The 19,178-nt window shown below is 43.2% G+C and overlaps 1 protein-coding gene across 15 annotated transcripts in view; it reads left to right on the forward strand.

Annotated features, from left to right (window-relative positions):
* The first annotated feature begins 614 nt into the window (after positions 1-614).
* Positions 615-19,178, forward strand: part of ARID3B (AT-rich interaction domain 3B) — a 70,830-nt gene continuing 52,266 nt past the window's right edge. For all 15 annotated transcript variants that reach the window (XR_012330222.1, XR_012330218.1, XR_012330221.1 and 12 more), the window contains exons 1-2: positions 615-743; positions 3,336-3,984. Coding sequence is in view for 4 of the 15 variants with exons in the window: in XM_033851988.2 (XP_033707879.1) it covers positions 3,415-3,984 (570 nt within the window). In the remaining 11 variants the exon portion in view is untranslated. The remainder of the gene's footprint in view (positions 744-3,335; positions 3,985-19,178) is intronic.

Below are 19,178 nucleotides of genomic sequence, written 5' to 3' on the forward strand. Positions count from 1 at the left end.
AGAGGCGGTTAAATGGGCGGCAAAGTCTTACAAGTAAGCGTCAGAAAAGCAAGGGTTTTTACAAGAGGTGACAGTATATGGCACCTTGCCCCCACTTTTGGAACCTGGGAAGCGAGAATACGAACCCATGTGAGGGAGCTCCAGGGGACGCAGCATCCTCAGAGAACAGAGAAAAGCTGATCTGGAAGCGGGAATCTCAGAGGAAGATCGGTTTGAAGGTAGGAGGTTGGGGAGGCGACCGAAGCAGCAGAAAACCCTGACACTCCTTGTCCTTTATTTACCTTCCTCCCAACCTACCGCCCGCCCACGCTACACCAACCTCCACAACTAGAAAACACTCAGAAAAGAGCGTAAGCAGACCGGCTCTTTTCAACTCCCCGCGGAAGTACTCACACCGGAACTCCTCCATGTCTGCGCTTCCCCATTGGCGGAAGCTTCCGCCAGCTTCTACTCACTTCCGCCCACGACTCAGTTGGGCGGGGCTTTCCCTAGAAGTCACTTCCGCCAGACCCCGCCCCTCGTTCCCTTTTTGGCCGTTTCCGGCCTCAGGCCCCGCCCCATACCGTGTGACCCCGCCCCCTTCCCGCCCCGGGCCGGCAACCCGGCCCCGCGGCGCCGCTTCCGGTGCGGGCCCCGCCCCGGCTGTGGCCCCCGGCTGCGGAGAAGTCCGAAACGCAGCTGCCGCGCCGGGCCCTGAGTGGCTGCCTCTTCCACCGCTGGCGGACCCGGAGCGCCCCGTACAGGTAAGCCGCGCGGTGCCCAGCTCCCTCAGCCTTGGCGGGAGCGAGGGCTGTGGCAGGTGGAGGGGACGGCGTAGTAGGAGGAGAGGCAGGTGTGTAGGGGAAGACGTGAAGACGCGGGCCAGTGGAGCACGGGGGCCAAGGAGGAAAAGTGAGAGCGCTGGGAGGAGCCCGGAGGCGCCCTCGCCCATTAGGGTGATATGAGATAAAGGGATGGGAAGAGTGAGGGGCCCCTGGGAACTGAGAGGGCTAGAATAGGTGGGGTTGGGACAATCTAAGAAGAGCCGGCGGATTGGCTGGGAGGGCTCAGTAGAGGTAAAAGTGATAGAGTTGGGTTGTGGGGGTATAAAGAATGGCGGGGGGTGGAGGTGTGGGGCTTAAAGGGGGCTGAGGCCAGAGGGATCCGGCAGCGAAGGTAGAGGGAATGGTGGGCGAGGCCGGCTTCAAAGCTGCAAGGAGTCCGTTGCGCCGGGCTTAGAGGTTCGGGAACTTTAGGGGAAATGGGGGAGGGAGCCGTGTGAAAGGATGGAGTGGTTTAGATTTCTGAGACCCAAGTTTTCTAAAAGTAGGCAGGTGGTATTGTTGTTTGGATCAACTAGCTGCTTAGGGACAAGGGAAAGATAGGCTCTTTGGGGGAGGGTGTGTGTATCGAGTTGTAGAACTGAGTCATCTCAGTCTTAACTAAAGAGGCTGTGAGACACCACCCCCTCTGCTGGGGACAGCATACAGAGAAGATGGTGCCACAAGATGAGAAGCAGTTGTTCAATGACTGGCAGGACTTGGATGAAAAATTATCCCGCTTGTGATTGATTGATGTTATAATGTTGTAAGGAGAATTAAAATGACCACCGAATTATTTTCTTTATTCTTTGGTTTACTTTTCTTTGATGCAAATTGTTTTTATTTTAAATGAACACTTTTGGCAACTGGATTTAATGTGGGTGTAAATCTTTTCATGCTTTGTTACACTATAAAAAGGGCTATAGCAGAATGAAAGTATTGCTTCCGGCATAACTCACTTTCTAAAGTGCCAAGAGAGGAAGTAAAGGGAGGAAGAGGCAAATTGGAATTTGAATCTTTCACAGAATGCAAAAGACAAAAGCAGTGCTTCTAAGATTAAACAGAAAATGAGGATTTTAAAATTTCTACTTTTTTGCCTAACTTTAAAAGTCCTACCTTTTTTCTCTAACCCGGTTTTTAAAAAATGCCTAAATCCAAACAGTTTTTATTGCTAGGAGTGTGATTACTTCCCCATGGATTTTTGAAGATACCTAGATATTTAAGTTTTTGGGTTTTTTTTTTTTTTAATCTTTCTACCCAGTCCTAAAACAGTGGAACAACGCAAATATCAAGTCCCAACCTGTGCAGTGCAGCTTTTTCTTTCATGTGATGACAACATTGTACGCCATGTTGCAAGTCCTGTTAACCTAAAATTTGCCCATGCATAGTAATCCATTCAGTTATGGAGACTTGCTGAGGAAGCATAACTCAAGTGAGGTTTGCTGGGGATGGGGGCCTGGAAAGGAGGAAGGGAAGGGGGGTTGGTTAGAGGAGGAGAGGGTGTGAAAGGGGTGTGTGTTTGGAGACTGATTGGTAAGAATGCTGATAAACCTGCCCCCAGAATACTTTTGGCCTGAAAGCCTTTTCTTTTTGTATTCGTCATAGAATGTCATAGAAGTGAATCAGAAAGAAAGGGGATGTGAAGAGATTTACTAGGCTGTTTATAAAAAAGAAGCTTTGCCTCGTTTACACAATATTGATACCTGTTTCCAATTAATTACCTTAAAAATCTCCAGAGGAATTCCCCCCTGTTTGTTTTTTGAGTGCCCATTGCAATTTGAAACTCTTGCCTCCTTGCGTGTTTCTTTCTCTCATGTTGTTGAAATTGGATTCTTTTTGAGGCTATAATGTCTGGTTAGCATTGGCTCAGCCCACTCAAAAAGCAGGCTTGGCAGTTTGATCTGGGAAATTTTAAAAGTTTAAACCTAAGAGCAGTTTGCTAGGTTCTGCTTTTCTATGAGAGAAATCTTGCCCTCTGCCTGATAGCTCTGTGTCTTGCTTAGATGGTAATACCTTTCTCTGATGGGCCTGGGAACCTAAGCAATATTCTCTTTCTTGTAGGCAGGCCCTTCTTTCCCTTTTTTTAAATTATGGTTTTCATACTCTCAACCTCTGTACAGTGTAAACCCAGTTGCTTTTTCAGTAGTAAACAGATTAATGTTTGATAATGTTGAGGAAGAGAGATCAGAACACAGATGTTTGCAGACTCAATGTCATCTGGATTTACTTCGTTTTAAACCCACAGTAGTCCACCGCAGCTGAGATTCATACTGTATTTCTCCTCTTAAATCCTGTTCCTCTTCTGCATACTTTTCCTTACCCAACTCCCACCACCCCCTACCCTGCCCTACCCCCACCTCAAATTCCCACCACTTACTCATCTTAAAACTCAGGTTTACGGGTATATGTTTAATGCTCAGAACTCATACCCTTTACTGGAGAAAAGAAAACCTTTTTATACCTGCTTTACATTGTTGGTTTTTTTTTTTTTCCTTTTTCTTTTCTCCTTCTTTGTGGTTTCTATTAATCACTTAGAGGTTTACACCCAGTGTGCCTGCGGGGCTGTGCCCAGGTTCAGAGCCATGCCAATCGGTGGGTGAAGCTTGAGGCAGTGATGGAGCCACTGCAGCCTCAGCAGAAGCAGCAGCCGCCGCAGCAGCAGCCACCGCCGCCGCCACAGCCACCACACCTGGCTCCTCTGCAGATGGATGCCAGAGAGAAGCAGGTTCAGCAGATGAGAGAAACCCCGTTCTTGTATGCCCAGAAGCTGGTCACACAGCAGACTCACCTTTCTGCCACACCTGGGAGGCCTTCTGGCAGCCCTGCCCTGGGTCCCTTAGCCAGAGTTCCACCAGCCCCAGCAGTGGCCCGAGTGTTTGAACGGAGCAAGGTGAACTCAGAGCCTGAGAAAGAGGAAGGAGGTTTGGAAGATGAGGATGGGGATGATGAAGTTGCAGAGGTGGCTGAGAAAGAGACCCAGGCTGCTTCAAAATATTTTCACGTGCAGAAGGTGGCTCGCCAAGACCCCAGAGCCGCACCCGTATCTGGTCTGCTTCCAGCGCCAGGGCTCCCACCACATGGACAGCAAGCTAAAGAAGACCATACCAAAGATGCTCCTAAGGCCTCAGCTTCAGTCTCCACAGCAGGGCAGCCGGGCTGGAATCTGGATGAGCAGCTCAAGCAGGTCAGTCTTTCTGGTATGGGGGCATTATTTGTTCTCCCTAAAGGCTAGCCAGGGAGAGGTACTGGACTGCCAGGGTCTGTGCCAGTCTGTGCCTTCTCAGCCTGCTTCAGTGACCAGCAGCCTAGACGTGAATAGACTGAGTTTTTTCCTCATAGTTGTTTTCTTGATTAGAGCAGTGAAATGTGTAAGTTACTCCTAATATAGATTGTTCCAAGTTTAATATGAAAGACCAAGTACAGTCTTCTTTTGTTTAAAGGAAGAATGAGGTTGCAACAGTGTTATGAGGGATATCTAAAAATGAGATGTGTGGCTCTAATTTCAGTTTTTCTAGTAGTAGTTTGATAAGAGAACAGTCTTGCCTAACACAGTGTCTTAGCTCCAGGCTAACCCAGGATCATGCTTTTTAAGGTCAGTTTTGCTGTTTTGCTCCTAAACATAACTGATGAGAACCTTTTGCATTGTGTATATTTTCCAGCAAAGAGCCTTTAGACATGATTTCATTTCACCCTTATATCACCTCCTTTGAAACAGGGCAGGGTAGACCTCATAATTCCCTTTTAATTTTTTTACTTTTTTTTTTTGCTGTGCTGTGTGGCTTGCAGGATCTTAGTTCCCTGACCAGGGATTGAACCCAGGCAGTGAAAGTGCAGACTCCTAACCACTAGACCTCCAGGGAATCCCTCACAATTCCCTTTTGAGCCAAGGCAAGCTTCAGTGATTCCCAAACACGGCAGAGCATCAGAGTCATCTAGGGAGTTTTTAAAACTATAGATTCCAGGGTCCTAATGAATTATCCTAGGGGGTAGAGCCTAAGGAATCTGTGCTCTTTGCCTTCTAATTCTTCTTGTGTTTCTGACTTGCCATGCCGCTTTTCTTCACCCGAAGAATGGGACTGATGATCAATTCTTCCAGGCTAAGTGACTTGTTGGTGATTAGACAGGGAGTTCATAATAAAGCTGGTAATATTTGGGTACTCCCCATAAGCACATACACTCCATGTGGTCCAGTGGTGCTGTTGAGAAATTAGTTGTGAAGGGCTGTGGATTTACACAGGGCATCCGAGAAGTCATATGAGAAAGGTCCTTTGCAAACTGAAAGCTCAGCATCTTTCTATCAAGGCGCCCTGCCTATGCAGTTGATCTGAGTTTCACAGTAGCAGTGTTTGTAGTAGATCCCAGAGCCAGCAAGGTGGGGTTCAAATCCCATCTCTTCCATCTATTACCCTTGTGATCCTTTGGTAGGGCTCAATTCCTTTGAGCCCTCTGTGAAATCAAGATAACGAAGCCTACCTCCAAGGATGTTGTGAGGATTAACAGAACCAGCATGTGGTGGGTAGTAGTGCTCCAGGTGCTCTTTCATGCCAACAGTGCCATCCTCTGCTGCACCCACACAGACATGCTAGGAAGCAGGGGAGACGCTGAGACGCACAGAGGTTTTCCCTCAGATCACCAGGGAGGTAGTGGCAGAGCTCGGACTAGGATCAGAGAATGCCAGCTTCCCCGACAGCAGCAGCCTGGCCGCCAGCCCAGATCCGCCTCCCGGCTGATTGCTTTGGTTTAGCAAAACATCTGTGACTTGCCGGCAGCCCCCGCACTGCTGTGTGGTTGGCAGAGTTCCATGCTGGCCGCTGAGTCAGCTCCTAGTGGGATCCCGCCCTGACAGCACTGGGAAAGTTCAGGCCCGAGGTGGCTGGGCTGCCCCCGCCTTGGCAGCTGGCCAGCCTCTGCGTGTGTGCGGTCGTTCCTAGAAAGTACAGCCTCGTGCGAGGAACAAGTGGAGCTCCAGAGCCTGTCTGTCTTCAGGAAGTGCAGCAGGTGTTGAGGTCAAGCCATTAGAGCTTTGAAAAAAGACACTCTGCAGAAGTGGCGTGTGTGTGCACACACGTGTGCGCCATGCAGGCACCCAACACTGGTTCTAGACAGCATCAGCCCCGTGGCTGCACAGCTCAGTGCTTGGGAGGCTGGCTGTTGGCTTCTGAAACCCTTTGAGTTCATTTTAAGTTTCCGAGGCATACTCACTAATTATAGACTGCCTGGCAGAGCACCTGCCAGAATGTTTTTAAATGCCAGCGTAGCTGAGGCCTAATCTCGCACCCTAAATTTACCCTCCCCCTGGATTTGGAGATCAAGAGCTGGGTTAGGGGGTCACTGGGTAACGATGACTTTAAACCTTAGATGTGTACCTTCTTTTCTCCTTTTGAATTTAGTTTTTCAAGATTGATTTGGTCTGTGCCCTCCTCCTTTATCTAATCCTTCTCCTAACAGTGGTAAATAATGTGCTTGGGGATTTTTAAAATGTTTTAGTTGTGCTTTGGAAGGGGGACTAAAAAAAAATATATCCTAACAGAGAGCCTTTAGAAACTACTACAAACTGTGAGACTAGCTTTTCTTAAAAATTGTTCAAAGTCTTTTGTTTCTTATGCAGTTAACTTCCAGAGAGCGGAAAAAGATCTTATTAATGGGTGACGGTGTCCATTTTGTTCTTTCACATAACAAACTTCTATCGAGACTTCTTTAGGCCAGGCCTCTGCTCCAGGGGCTAAGGCATGCTTCTCCCTTGAAGAGCTCACCAGCTAGGTTTAGCAGAGACAGTGTGGGAACTCAAGGGGGATTGAGTCTTGGGTTGCAACAATTTTGCTCTGTCCTGACTCAGTTAAAGCCCAACTGTCCAGTCTGAGCTATGCTGCAGATATTTTAAAACAGAGTTTTGTTTCAGATATTCATACACCAAGATAAAGTTGATTTTGTCTACAGCATAGCTAACATAGCTTGGTAGATCAACAGAAATACTCAAAAGTATTTACAAGATTTGGGGCTGGTGTGGGGGCCGCAGCGGGCATCTGCCAACTGCAAAGCAAAATTTGGAACGCTTAAGGACTCCACAGATTATCTTTTGTTTCTGAAATCACATTCTTATAACGTGTAAAGTCAAAATTATTTCATGTTTTCTCCTTGAAGAAACTCTTAGAAAGTAATTTGCTTCTCAAGGCCTGGATTGTTAGAAAGAGTGTGGCATCCTCTGACACCAGAGCGATGGGAAGATGGATAACGCCATTGAGCCAAGCTTCTAAAACCCATCAGATTTCGATGGGCAGAGTAAATAATTGTACAACAAGACAGCAGAGAGCTGAGTGTCCCTTCTCTCAAGGGAGATCAGTAGAAGCCTGTCAACATACAACCAGCTAGGGGTGTTGCTGGCCTGTTAGGGGTGGTCTTCTGTCCTTCTGGAAAGAGAGCAGTTCAGGCAGTGCAGGCTTTGTCTGTCTTGAGCCCATGAATGGAGCCAGTTTTCCAGAAGGGCATAGACTCCTTCCCATAAGATAGGAAGGAAGATGAATGATGGCTTAATGGGCATATGAGAGCCAGAGAGTGTGTCTGATTTTCTGTGTATGTTGGCAGTCTCTTGCATTACTGAGTGTGAGAAGGAGGAAGGTTGACTGACTGCTTGGTCTCCAGAATCCATTACCAAGAGTAATGAGGTAGTAGTGAGGTGTGGTCTCTCGGGCTAGGCCTACTTTTCTGGGTACGTACTGCATGTCTTTGGAACATTTGATGCTTTTAGTAAAGATTGTGCAGACTATTACCTGAAAATAAATAAGATCATGAGCTTTCTCCACTTTCTTTGTAAGTCTACTTTGCATGGCCTTAGCTCCGATATTCATAGTGGAATCCATCTAGATCAGTGTTTCTCAGTTGGAGGTGATCTCCCCAACCCCTCCTTCTCCCAAGGGATATTTGGCAAAGTTGAGAGATATGTTTAGTTGTCATGACTGGGGCAGGTGGAGCTGTGCTGCGGACATCGCGTGGGTGGAGGCCAGGGATACTACTAAACGTCCTGCAATGCACAGGACAGTCCCCCACAACAAAGAATTTTCTGGCCCCCAAATGTCAGTAGCACCAAGGTTGAGAAACGCTGCTTTAGACTGTGTAATTAGAACGAGAACATATGCTGTGCTTTCAGACACTGCCCTAAACTCTTCCTTTGTGTTTTGGTCCTGGTAACTGAAGTGTTTGGCAACCTTGAGTTTTCTTCACTTCTGTTTTCAGTATCCGTGTTGAGTGTGTGTCTTCTGTCGTCATCTGGTGAGCAGACTGTCCATCACTCGGGGGAGGATTGGGACCTGGGACTTGCGCTCTCTTATTTGGCTCTGTCAGTGGCTCTTCAGCCTGGTGTTCCATGATATCTAAGATGTCAGTGGTGATTTGTGAGAGCGCTCGGTCGCTCTTCTAGACTTTAACCCCAAAAGGTCAAGGCATAAATACTCAGCAAACTTGTTATGTAGTAAAAGATGTAATTATTAAGTCAGCATTGGTTTTGGAGCCAAAAGATGTGGATTTGGATCCTAACTCCACCACTTGCTTGCTATAGTGCTTGGCACAGATGTCCTACCCTACCTTTCTGAACCCATGCATACATCTCTCCCAGAGGATGATAATCCTCTCTTGCCATCGTCAGGGAGGAATTTTAAAGATATTACAAAGATGGAAGAAGAAAATGAGTGTGAAAGATCTTTGTAAAATTTATACCATTAGGCAAAGATTAGGTTGAATGGTCATTAGCACCTAAATACTTTTTGAAGCTGTAATTTTTCAATTTTTACTATCTTTGTAGGGTAAGATGTTCCATAAATCTTAGTGCTCTAAAGCAACTCCTTTTCAAATTTTCTGGAACTGTGACGAAACTCTAGTATTCTAGGGTTCTCTGAAGCATTTCAGGATTATGTGAGTTAAAGCCATTGCACTCTTGAAGCTGCTTCTTTCCATATTAAAATAGGGATATTTCTCCTTTAGGTAGAAGTAAGCTTTGTTTATGTTGAATTCTTATAAATACATGATTAGGGACTTAACTTGGGTCTTTATCTTTCTTAGCAAAGACTAATCCCTCCATGTGTGTCCCAGATCCCATCCCCTCCTAATTTTCAGGGGCCTGCTTCATCAGTGAACCCATTTCCCTGACTCTTGGAACTCTCTTCTGAAGTTTATTCCACACTAACACATGTTCTACTATCCCCAAATTAAAAAAAAAAAAGTCTCCTTTTAATCAGTAAATTTGCCTGATTTGATTGCTACCAGGAAATGAGAAGTCACTTTTTATTTTTTTAATTTTAATTTTTTTTTTTTTGGCCATGACACTTGGCTTGTGGGATCTTAGTTCCCTGACCAGGGATCAAACCTGGACCTTCTGCAGTGAAAGTGTGGAGTCCTAACCACTGGACTGCCAGGAAATTCCCGAGAAATCACTTTTTAAAAACTCTCCCTTGAATGCACGTCTCTTTCCAGCATGTTCTGTAGTCCTGACTTTCCACGCACTTACCACAACAAAGCCTCTCGGAAATCGTTTGCGCTCCGTACCTCCCCTTTGTCACCTTCTGCTCACCCTCAACACACTTCAGTCTGGCCTCTCTCTCTTCCATATCCCTGAAGTTCCTCTTGGTAAGGCCTCCTAGTGATCACCATGTTTCCAAGCCCCGCCAGCTCTCACCTCATTTGATTTCTCTGCAGTATTGAATTCAGTAGACTCCTCTCCTTGAAACATTTTCATTTCTTCCTTTCTGTAGCCTCTCCATTGGCTTATTTTCTTTAACCTCTTTCTCTTCTTCTATCCAACCTCTAGAACTCCAAGTTCCCCAGGGCTCCGTTTTAAACCCTCTTCTTTATATGCTTTCCCTGGGCAATTTCTTTTACTTTCATGGCTTTAAGTACTATCCACAAGCCACTGACTCAATGTGCATTGTTTGAGCCCATGTTCCCATTCTGAGTTCAATGGATATATTCCCAACTACCTTCTTGGGATGTTTTACTTAGATGTTTTACTGGCACCTCACGTTTAATACATGTAACTCTTAATTTCCAACCTACTCCCACGCAATTATTTCCTCTATTTTCCTTCTCTGTAAAGGGCATTTCTACCCACTTGGTCATTCATATCAGAAACCTTAGAGCTGACTATCTTTGTATACCTCCTACTCTGTCGCTCCATCTGGTAATGCCCAGTTCATCACCAATTCTTATCAGTTCTCCCATCTAAATATCTAGAATCCTGCCACTTCTCTTCTCCACCATCACCTACTTGACCCACGCTTCTTACCTACTGTTGTAACTATCAACAAGTTTCTGTGTCTTCCCTCCTCCATTCTCATTCTCCACACAGCAGCTAGAGTGATCTTCTAAAAACCAAATCAGATTATGTCACTACTTTAATGCCCTCGAAGTTTGTCATCAGTTGCTCTAATTGTAAAACCCCAAATCTGCATAATCTGATCCCTGCCTGCTTCTCCAGCCTTATTTTTGCCAGTATCCTGACCTATCACTGTACCCCAGTCACCCTGGCCTTCGCAATGCTAGTCGTTCTGCCTAAAACACTCCTTCAGGCTCTTACCCCAGCTTCCGTTTTCACCTTAAACATCACTTTCTCAGAGGCACTGTCTTCACCTTTAGTGTAGGTCATGTTACAGGCATACCTTGGAGATATGGCGGATTCGGTTGTGTGTATCACAATAAAGTAAGTCACATGAATTTTTGGGTTTCCCAGTGCATATAAAAGTTATGTTTACATTATACTGTAGTCTAGTAAGTGTGCAAATAGCATTATATCTAGAAAAACAGTGTACATACCTTAATTAAAAAATGCTTTATTGATAAAGCATGCTAACCATTATCTGAGCCTTCAGCAAATTGTAATCTTTTTGTGATAGTAACATCAAAGATCGCTGATCACAGATCACCATAACAAATATAGTAATAATGAAAAAGTTTGAAATATTTCGAGAATTACCAAAATGTGACACAGAGACATGAAAGTGAGCAGATACTACTGGAAAAATAGCACCAATAGGTGTGCTCCAGGGAGGTCCGCTCGGTGCTTTGTGACGGCCTAGAGGGGTGGGACAAGGAGGGTGGGAGGGAGGCTCAAGAGGGAGGGGATGTGGGGATGTATGTATACTTATAGCTGATTCACTTCGTTGTACAGCAGAAACTAACACAACATTGTAAAGCAAGTATACTCCAATAAAGATAAAAATTTAAAAAATTGGTGCGCTCAACGCAGGGTTATCACAAACCTTCAGTTTCTAAAAACAATGGAGTACCTGCAAAGCGCAGTAAAGCAAAGCACAATAAAATGAGGTATGCCTGTATATGTTGTCACTGAACATTATACTTTGTGTGGTTTATTTGTTTGATATGAGTCCTGTAATAGATGGTAAGCTCTAAGAGGACGGGGACCTTGTCTGTTTTGCTCATCATTGTGTCCCAGCACCCAGCAGAATAATGTCAGATAATAGGTGCTGCATAAATATTTGTTTCCTCTGCTTTCTTTTAATTTGCCCTGGTTGTTTTTTTTTTTTTATGTGAAGAGCACCATTTCATTTCTTTAAAAAAAACGCTTTTTTTTTTTTAAGAGCAGTTTCAGGTCACAGCAAAATTGAGCAGAAACTACAGTGATTTCCCATATACTCTCTGCCCCCACGCATGCACCGCCTCCCCCCATCAAAATCTGCACCAGAGTGCTGCATTTGTTATAGTCGATGAACCAACACTGAACCATCATTATCACCCAAAGTCCATAGTTTACATTGGGGTTCACTCTGTGGGTTTTGACAAATGTATAATGACATGAATCTACCATTATAGTAACATACAGAGCAGTTTGGTTGCCCTAAAAATCCTCTGTGCTCCAGCTATTCATACCAACCTTTTCAGATTGACTTCTTTCACTTAGTAATATGCGTTTCAGTTTCCTCCATGTCTTTTCATGGCTTGATAGCTCATTTCTTTTTAGCACCAAATAATATTCCATTGTCTGGATGTGCCACAGTCTGTTTATCCATTCAGCTACTGAAGGACATTTTGGTTGCTTCTAAGTTTTGGCATGTATGAATAAAGCTACCATAAACATCTGTGTACAGGTTTTTGTTAGACATAAGTTTTGAACCCATTTGTGTAAATAACAAGGAACATGATTTCTGGATTGTATTCAAAGAGTATGTTTAGTTTTATAAGAAACTGTCAAACTGTCTTCCAGAGTGACTGCACCATTTTGCATTCCTACCAACAGTGAATGAGAGTTCCTATTACTCCACATCCTTGCCAGCATGCCGTGGTGTTAGTGTTGGGGATTTTGGTCATTTTGTTTAAATTGAATTTTCATTGAGATAATTGTATATTCACGTGCAGTTCTAAGAAATAATTTAGAGAGATTCCTGTACACTTTGTCCAGTTTTCCCCCAATGGTAACATTTCATAAAACTGTAGTACACTGACAGCCTGGCTATTGACATTGATATGATCCACTGATCTTATTTAGATTTCCTAAGTTTTACTTGTACTCTGTGTGTCTGTCCTGTTTTTAAGCCTATTTAGTTGTATGTTTAACACATCTGAAATTCTTTTTACTTAACAAATGTGTTTGAAGCTGCAGATTTCTCTCAAAGTTGCTCTTTTGCTGTATCCCACAAGTTTTGATATGCAGTGCTTCCATTGGTTAGTACTAAACGTTTCAAAATTTCAGTTGTGATTGATTCTTTAACCCATGAGTTGTTCGAAAGTATTTTTTAGTTTTCGAATACGTGGGTTTTATCTTTTTAAGAAATATTATGGCTTATAATTAAGCTCTAACCATCGTTGTTAGAGAACTGGTGCATTATCAGTTTTCTGGAATTTGTTGTATTATCCTTTGTGTTGGCCTTGTGTATGATCAGTTTCTTTAAATTCTCCATATGTGGTTGGAAAGAATGTATATTCTATATTTAATAGAGATGGGGTTGTATATCTGTATGTTGGATCAAGCTTTTTAATTGTGTTATTCAGATCTTCCTTATCCTTACTAAGTTTGTGTGATCACTTTCAGAAAGAGGTGAATTTAAATATTCCGGTGTAAGACTAGCTTTCTTTCTTTCTTTTTTTTTTTTTTTTGCAGTACGCAGGCCTCTCACTGTTGTGGCCTCTCCCGTTGTGGAGCACAGGCTCCGGACGCACAGGCTCAGTGGCCATGGCTCATGGGCCCAGCCGCTCCACGGCATGTGGGATCTTCCCGGACTGGGGCACGAACCCGTGTCCCCTGCATCGGCAGGTGGACTCTCAACCACTGCGCCACCAGGGAAACCCATGACTGGCTTTCTTTTGATTAGTATTAGTGCATTTTTTCCTTGTACATTCCAGTCTTTATATATTGAGACCACATACAAAAGACCTATAATCTGTCTTTTTTATTAGGTTAATTTAATTTAATCCATGTAGTTATTAGAACTGGTGATAGATACATTTGGACCTATTTCTGCCCTCTAACTTTGGTTTTCCAGTTTAACCATACTTTTTCTTTGCTTCTTGTTTTCTCCTTTCCTGTCTTTTGTTCGTTTGATTGAATATTCTTTTCTTTTTTTTTTAAATTAATGAATTTATTTATTTTTGGCTGTGTCGGGTCTTCGTTGCCGTGCGCAGGCTTTCTCTAGTTGGGGCGAGCGGGGGCTACTCTTCTTTGTGGTGCACAGGCTTCTCACTGTGGTGGCTTCTCTTGTTGCGGAGCACAGGCTCTAGGTGCACGGGCTTCAGTAGTTGTGGCACGCAGGCTCAGTAGTTGTGGCTCACAGACTCTAGAGTGCAGGCTGAGTTGTTGTGGTGCAGCAGGCTTAGTTGTTCCACAGCATGTGGGATTCTCCTGAACCAGGGCTCGAACCCGTGTCCCCTGCATTGGCAGGTGGATTCTTAACCACTGTCTTTTTCTCCTTTACTGGCTTAGAAGTTATGCTTTCTGTTTCTATTCTTTTGATGATTAGATTTAAACTTTCATTACTGACTTTTTATACTGCTTTCTTTTTTATTAATTAATTTATTTATTTGGCTGCATGGGGTCTTAATTGTGGCACTCGGGTTCTTTGTTGCTGTGTGTGGGATCTTCGTTAACGGCATGTGGAATCTTTAGTTGCGGCACGTAGGATCCAGTTCCCTCACCAGGGATTGAACCCAGGCCCCCTGCATTGGGAGTGTGGAGTTTTAATCACTGGACCACCAGGGAAGTCCCCTACACTACTTTTAAACAATATTAGGATCTCAGAAATTCTAACGTAGCTTCTGCCTCTCCACTTCCATCATCCAATATTCCAATTTGTTTTACCCCCACCCCCAAATTAGGGGGTTTTTTTTCCCCTACCAGTCAATAGTTATTTAAACTTCCCAACAAGTTTATCCATCTTTTTTTTCACCATTACTTTTTATATCCCATTCTTTCCCTTTGGGTTCAGTCTTCCTTTTTTAGTAACTCTTTTAGCAAAGATTTGTATATAGTAAACTCAGTCTTGGTATGCCTGAAAATTTTTTTTAAATGTATGTCTTTCTTGGGACTTCCCTGGTGGTGCAGTGGTTAAGAATCTGCCTGCCAGTGCAGGGGACACAGGTTCAGTCCCTTGTCTGGGAAGATCCCACATGTCACGGAGCAACTTAGGCCGTGTGCCACAACTACTGAGCCTGTGCTCTAGAGCCTGGGAGCCACAACTCCTGAGCCCACGTGCCGCAATTACTGAAGCCCACGTGCCTAGAGCCCGTACTCCGCAACAGCAGAAGCCACTGCAATGAGAAGCCCGCGCGCCACAACGAAGGGTAGCCCCCACTTGCCACAACTAGAGAAAGCTCTTGAGCAGCAACAAAGACCCAATGCAGCCAATAAATAAAATTAATAAAAAGTAAAAATAAATGTATGTCTTTCTTTATCTTGCCCTTATTCTTGTACGATTGTTCACAGCTTTAGATTCTAGATTGACCATTATTCATCTTAACGCTTTGAGGATATGATCCCATTTGTCTCCTAGCAACTGTTTTTGCTCTTGAGAAGTCTATTATCAGTTTAATTGTCACTGTTGTGAATCTTTTTTTCCTCTTTCGTGGCTTTAAAATTTTTACTGACTCTGCTATTTTGCACTTGTACTAGTGTTCTGGGTTTGAACATATTTTTATTTACCCCACTTGGGCCTTGATCTGCTCCTTCAACCTGATTTGTGTCATTTTTTTTCCTTGGCTGCTATTTTTCCTTGACCACTGTTCCTTTTTTTTTTTTCTCTTTAAAAAATATTTATTTATTTGGCTGTGTTGGGTCTTAGTTGCGGCACACGGGCTCTTCGTTGCGGCCCGCAGGCCTCTCCCTAGTTGTGGTGTGTGCGGGCTCCAGAGTGCGTGGGCTCAGTAGTTGCACCCTGTGGGCTTAGTTGTCCCACAGCATGTGGGATCTTAGTTCCCTGACCAGGGATCAAACCCATGTCCCCTGCACTGGAAGGCAGACTCTTAACCACTGGACCACCAGGGAAGTCCCTTGACCACTATTGTAACAGAAGTATTTGAACCTTCTCATTTAGCCTTCTTTGTATCCTTTCTTTTATAACCTTATCTCTTTATGTCTTTCTCCTGCATTCTGGAATATTTTCACATTCTGTTTTCCAGTTTCTAATTCTCTCTTCAGCTCTGTCTATACTACTTAATCACTTTGAAAAAAGTTTATCTTAATATTGTGTTTTAATATCTGTTCTTTTTTAGTTTTAAAAAATCTGCCTCTTCTTAACATATGGTTTCTATTTTTTCCTTTAGCTCTTTGAACATCTTTAACTTTTTTTTTTTTTTTTGCGGTACGAAGGCCTCTCACTGTTGTGGCCCCTCCCATTGCAGAACACAGGCTCCAGACATGCAGGCTCAGTGGCCATGGCCCACGGGCCCAGCCGCTCCACGGCATGTGGGATCTTCCGGACTGGGGCACGAACCTGTGTCCCCTGCATCGGCAGGCGGACTCTCAACCACTGTGCCACCAGGGAAGCCCTGAACACCTTTAACTTTTAAAAAACTTTATATGGACTTGTTAAAACTCTTTATTATGGGAATTTCATATATACAAAAGAAGAGAATGGTAATGAACCACCTGTGTCCTTTGCCCAGCTTTTAGCAGTTACCAACCAACATTCTGCCATTGTTTAAACATGCTTGTTTTTGTTTTTTTAAATAAATTTATTCATTTTATTTATTTATTTTTGGCTGTGTTGGGTCTTTGTTGCTGCATGTGGGCTTTTTCTAGTTGCGGCGAGCCGGGGCTACTCTTCATTGCAGTGCGCAGGTTTCTCATTACGGTGGCTTCTCTTGTTGCAGAGCACAGGCTCTAGGTGCGTGGGCTTCGGTAGTTGTAGCATGTGGGCTCAGTAGTTATGGCTTGCAGGCTCTAGAGCACAGGCTCTGTAGTTGTGGCACACAGGCTTAGTTGCTCCACGGCATGTGGGATCTTGCCGGACCATGGCTCGAACCTGTGTCCCCTGCATTGGCAGGTGGATTCTTAACCACTGAGCCACCAGGGAAGCCCTAAACATGCTTGTTTTTTATTTTTTTAATTTTTTGCGGTACGTGGGCCTCTCACTGTTGTGGCCTCTCCTGTTGCGGAGCACAGGCTCCAGACGCCCAGGCTCAGTGGCCATGGTTCACGGGCCCAGCCACTCTAAAGCATGTGGGATCCTCCCGGACCGGGGCATGAATCTGTGTCCCCTGCATCGTCAGGAGGAGTCTCAACCACTGCACCACCAGGGAAGCCCCAACATGCTTGTTTTAAAGATGCTTTTAGAATGTGTGTATGTGTATAACTGAGTCACTTTGCTGTACAGTAGAGATTGGCACAACATTGTAAATCAACTATACTTTGATAAAAAAAAATTAAAGGTGCTTTTCGATTATTTTATTATTACCTCTAATTCTTGGGGTGCAAGTTCTCCTTGTGTCATGTTACTCTCCCCTTTGATGGTTTGTTTCCTCTTGCAGTGGTTTGTTTTTGTTTTTCAGTGTAATCCTATTTTGAGTTGGGATTTGTTTCCATGGGAGTCCCATGTGTTTTGGATTATGGAAGCATTCCTAAGGGGAGCTTTGTTTTCTCCCCTGCTGGGGCCTACAAGTTTAGCTGGTTGCCATTGGTTTGGGGTATGAATTTGGAGTTTACATTTGTACCTGGTGAGAGCCTGGGTTTCCATTTCTTATGGACCCTCTTTTTCCATGTGGACCCTAGCAGATGGCAATGTTCGTCACTTCTTCTCCAGGTTGGTGGGCAGTTTTTCAGGCCCTAGTTCATGGGAGGGTGGAAGCGTAGTCCTTCCTGGCCTCTGGCTTTATGCATTTATCTCAGCTCTGGTTCCTGGCATGCAGAAGCCTGCAGCCTGGACTCTTCTCCCATAGGGGTGATTAAATCCCCAGTCCTCAGCCCTCAGCTGTTAAAAACTATATCTAGGTCCCTTTTCCCTTGAGCCCTTCAGCTTCGGTGCCTGCTCACTGCTCTCTGATTCCTTCCTTTTTGTTTCTGGCACTGTGGGCTCTTGGTTTCAAGCTTAGCTATGTGTGTAAGGGGTGTGGAGTGTTAAATTTTATCTAGCATGTCTAGTGAGGTTTTCTTTGGAGACGGGGAGGTGGTAGAGTTGCTCCACATCAGACTATCCTCGCTCATGATTCTGTTTGCTACTTTGGTTTTTTGCTTGTTTGTTTTTGATTTTTAATAGCTTGGACTTTTTAAAATCTCTCCTGTGCTGGATATTTGCCTTATTTCAATGAGTTGTGTGAAGTAAGCCCTGATATTATCCCCCCTTTACATGTTTGTTTTATTTTACAGATGAGGAAAGAAGGGTGAAATGGGCTGCTTGTGGTCTCGGAGTTGGGAAGCTGGGCTATGAACACTGGTGGTCCGACTTCTGCCTCCATGCCTCTCCTCTTCCTATTCCAGAGAGAGCAGGGCAAGGATAATCTTTTCTCAGTGGTTTCATTACTCTAAAAGTAACTGTATTTTTTTCTGATTTTCCAAGTAATTCAGACTCATTTTAGAGAATATAAAAATTTGTAAAGAAGAAAATATAATCACCACAACCATATAACTTAGGTATAAATGTAAACATTTTCTTGTATTTCCTTTGTGTTTTGTTTTAAATGCCTATTACAGACATATTTTTTGGGTTTTATTTTTGTGCCCAATCTTTATTACCTAACAGCCCATGAGCAATTTTTATAAAGTGTTTATTATTTTAAAGTGTTATTTTAAAATAGTTTAATTTTTAAAAAACATATTACCGAAGTTATATTGACTCAAATAATTTTTAAAGTACAGAAATGTGTAAAGTAAAAGTCGGCCTTACTTTCCACAGGTCATTGTTGTTAACAGTTTGGCCTATACCTTTTTAGAGCTTTTTCTTTTCACAAATACATTTGCTTGTTTTTAACAACTTACTTTTTTATTCAGAAGTTTTACAACTTTTTTACTCAGTATTATGACTGTACTTTGATGCGTGTTTATAAAGATTTATTTATTAATGTTTTTATAAACATTAATAAATGTTTATAAACATTTATTAATGTTTATAAATAAATGAGATATAAACATTTCATATCTCAAAATTATATAAGTAATGTGAGTAGATCAATATCTACTCAAATATCTCAAAATTATATAAGTAATGTGAGTAGATGCTCATGAAAAATTGAAACAATAGAGGAAAATACAGAGTGAAAACTTATAGTTTTAAAACATATTGTAGTGTTCTGTTGCCTACTCTGCTCCCTCCCATCCCAGAGAAGGCCACAGTTAGGCATGATTCAGCTTCTGTGGCTGTTTCTGTATGTTTACCTATTTAATGTGTAGTCACAGAATGTGTGAGAGTGTGTGTGTTTAGTATAAATACAAACTATCTTTGTAGATGTCATTTGACCCTTTGCCATTCTGTCTGTATTTCTATGGTAGGATAGATTATTCTAGAAGTTGAATTTGCTGTATCAGAGGGTATATGTATATTACTATCTTTTCATATGTTTATTTACCTTTGTATTTGTTCTATGACTTAATCTGCTTGTAGCCTTTGCCCATTTTTCTTTCTTTTTTTAACTGTGAAAAGCACATGAGATTTACTCTAACAAAGTTTTAAGTGTATAGTTCACAGTATTAACTGTAAGCATAATGTTGTACAGTAGATCTTTAGAACTTTTCCATTTTGCATGACTGAAACTTATACCCATTGAACAGCAGCTTCCCATTTCCCATCCCTCTCCCCTCAGCCCCTGGCAACCACCATTATACTTACTGCTTCAGTGAGTTTACCTACTTTAGATACTTCATATAAATGGGAGTGGCTTATTTCACTTTATTTACATTTATTTAAATTTTTATTGACATGTTTACATTATTTAGCATAATGCCCTCCAGGTTCA

Source organism: Tursiops truncatus, chromosome 2 (assembly GCF_011762595.2).
Source record: "Tursiops truncatus isolate mTurTru1 chromosome 2, mTurTru1.mat.Y, whole genome shotgun sequence".
Taxonomy (NCBI): Eukaryota; Metazoa; Chordata; class Mammalia; order Artiodactyla; family Delphinidae; genus Tursiops; species Tursiops truncatus.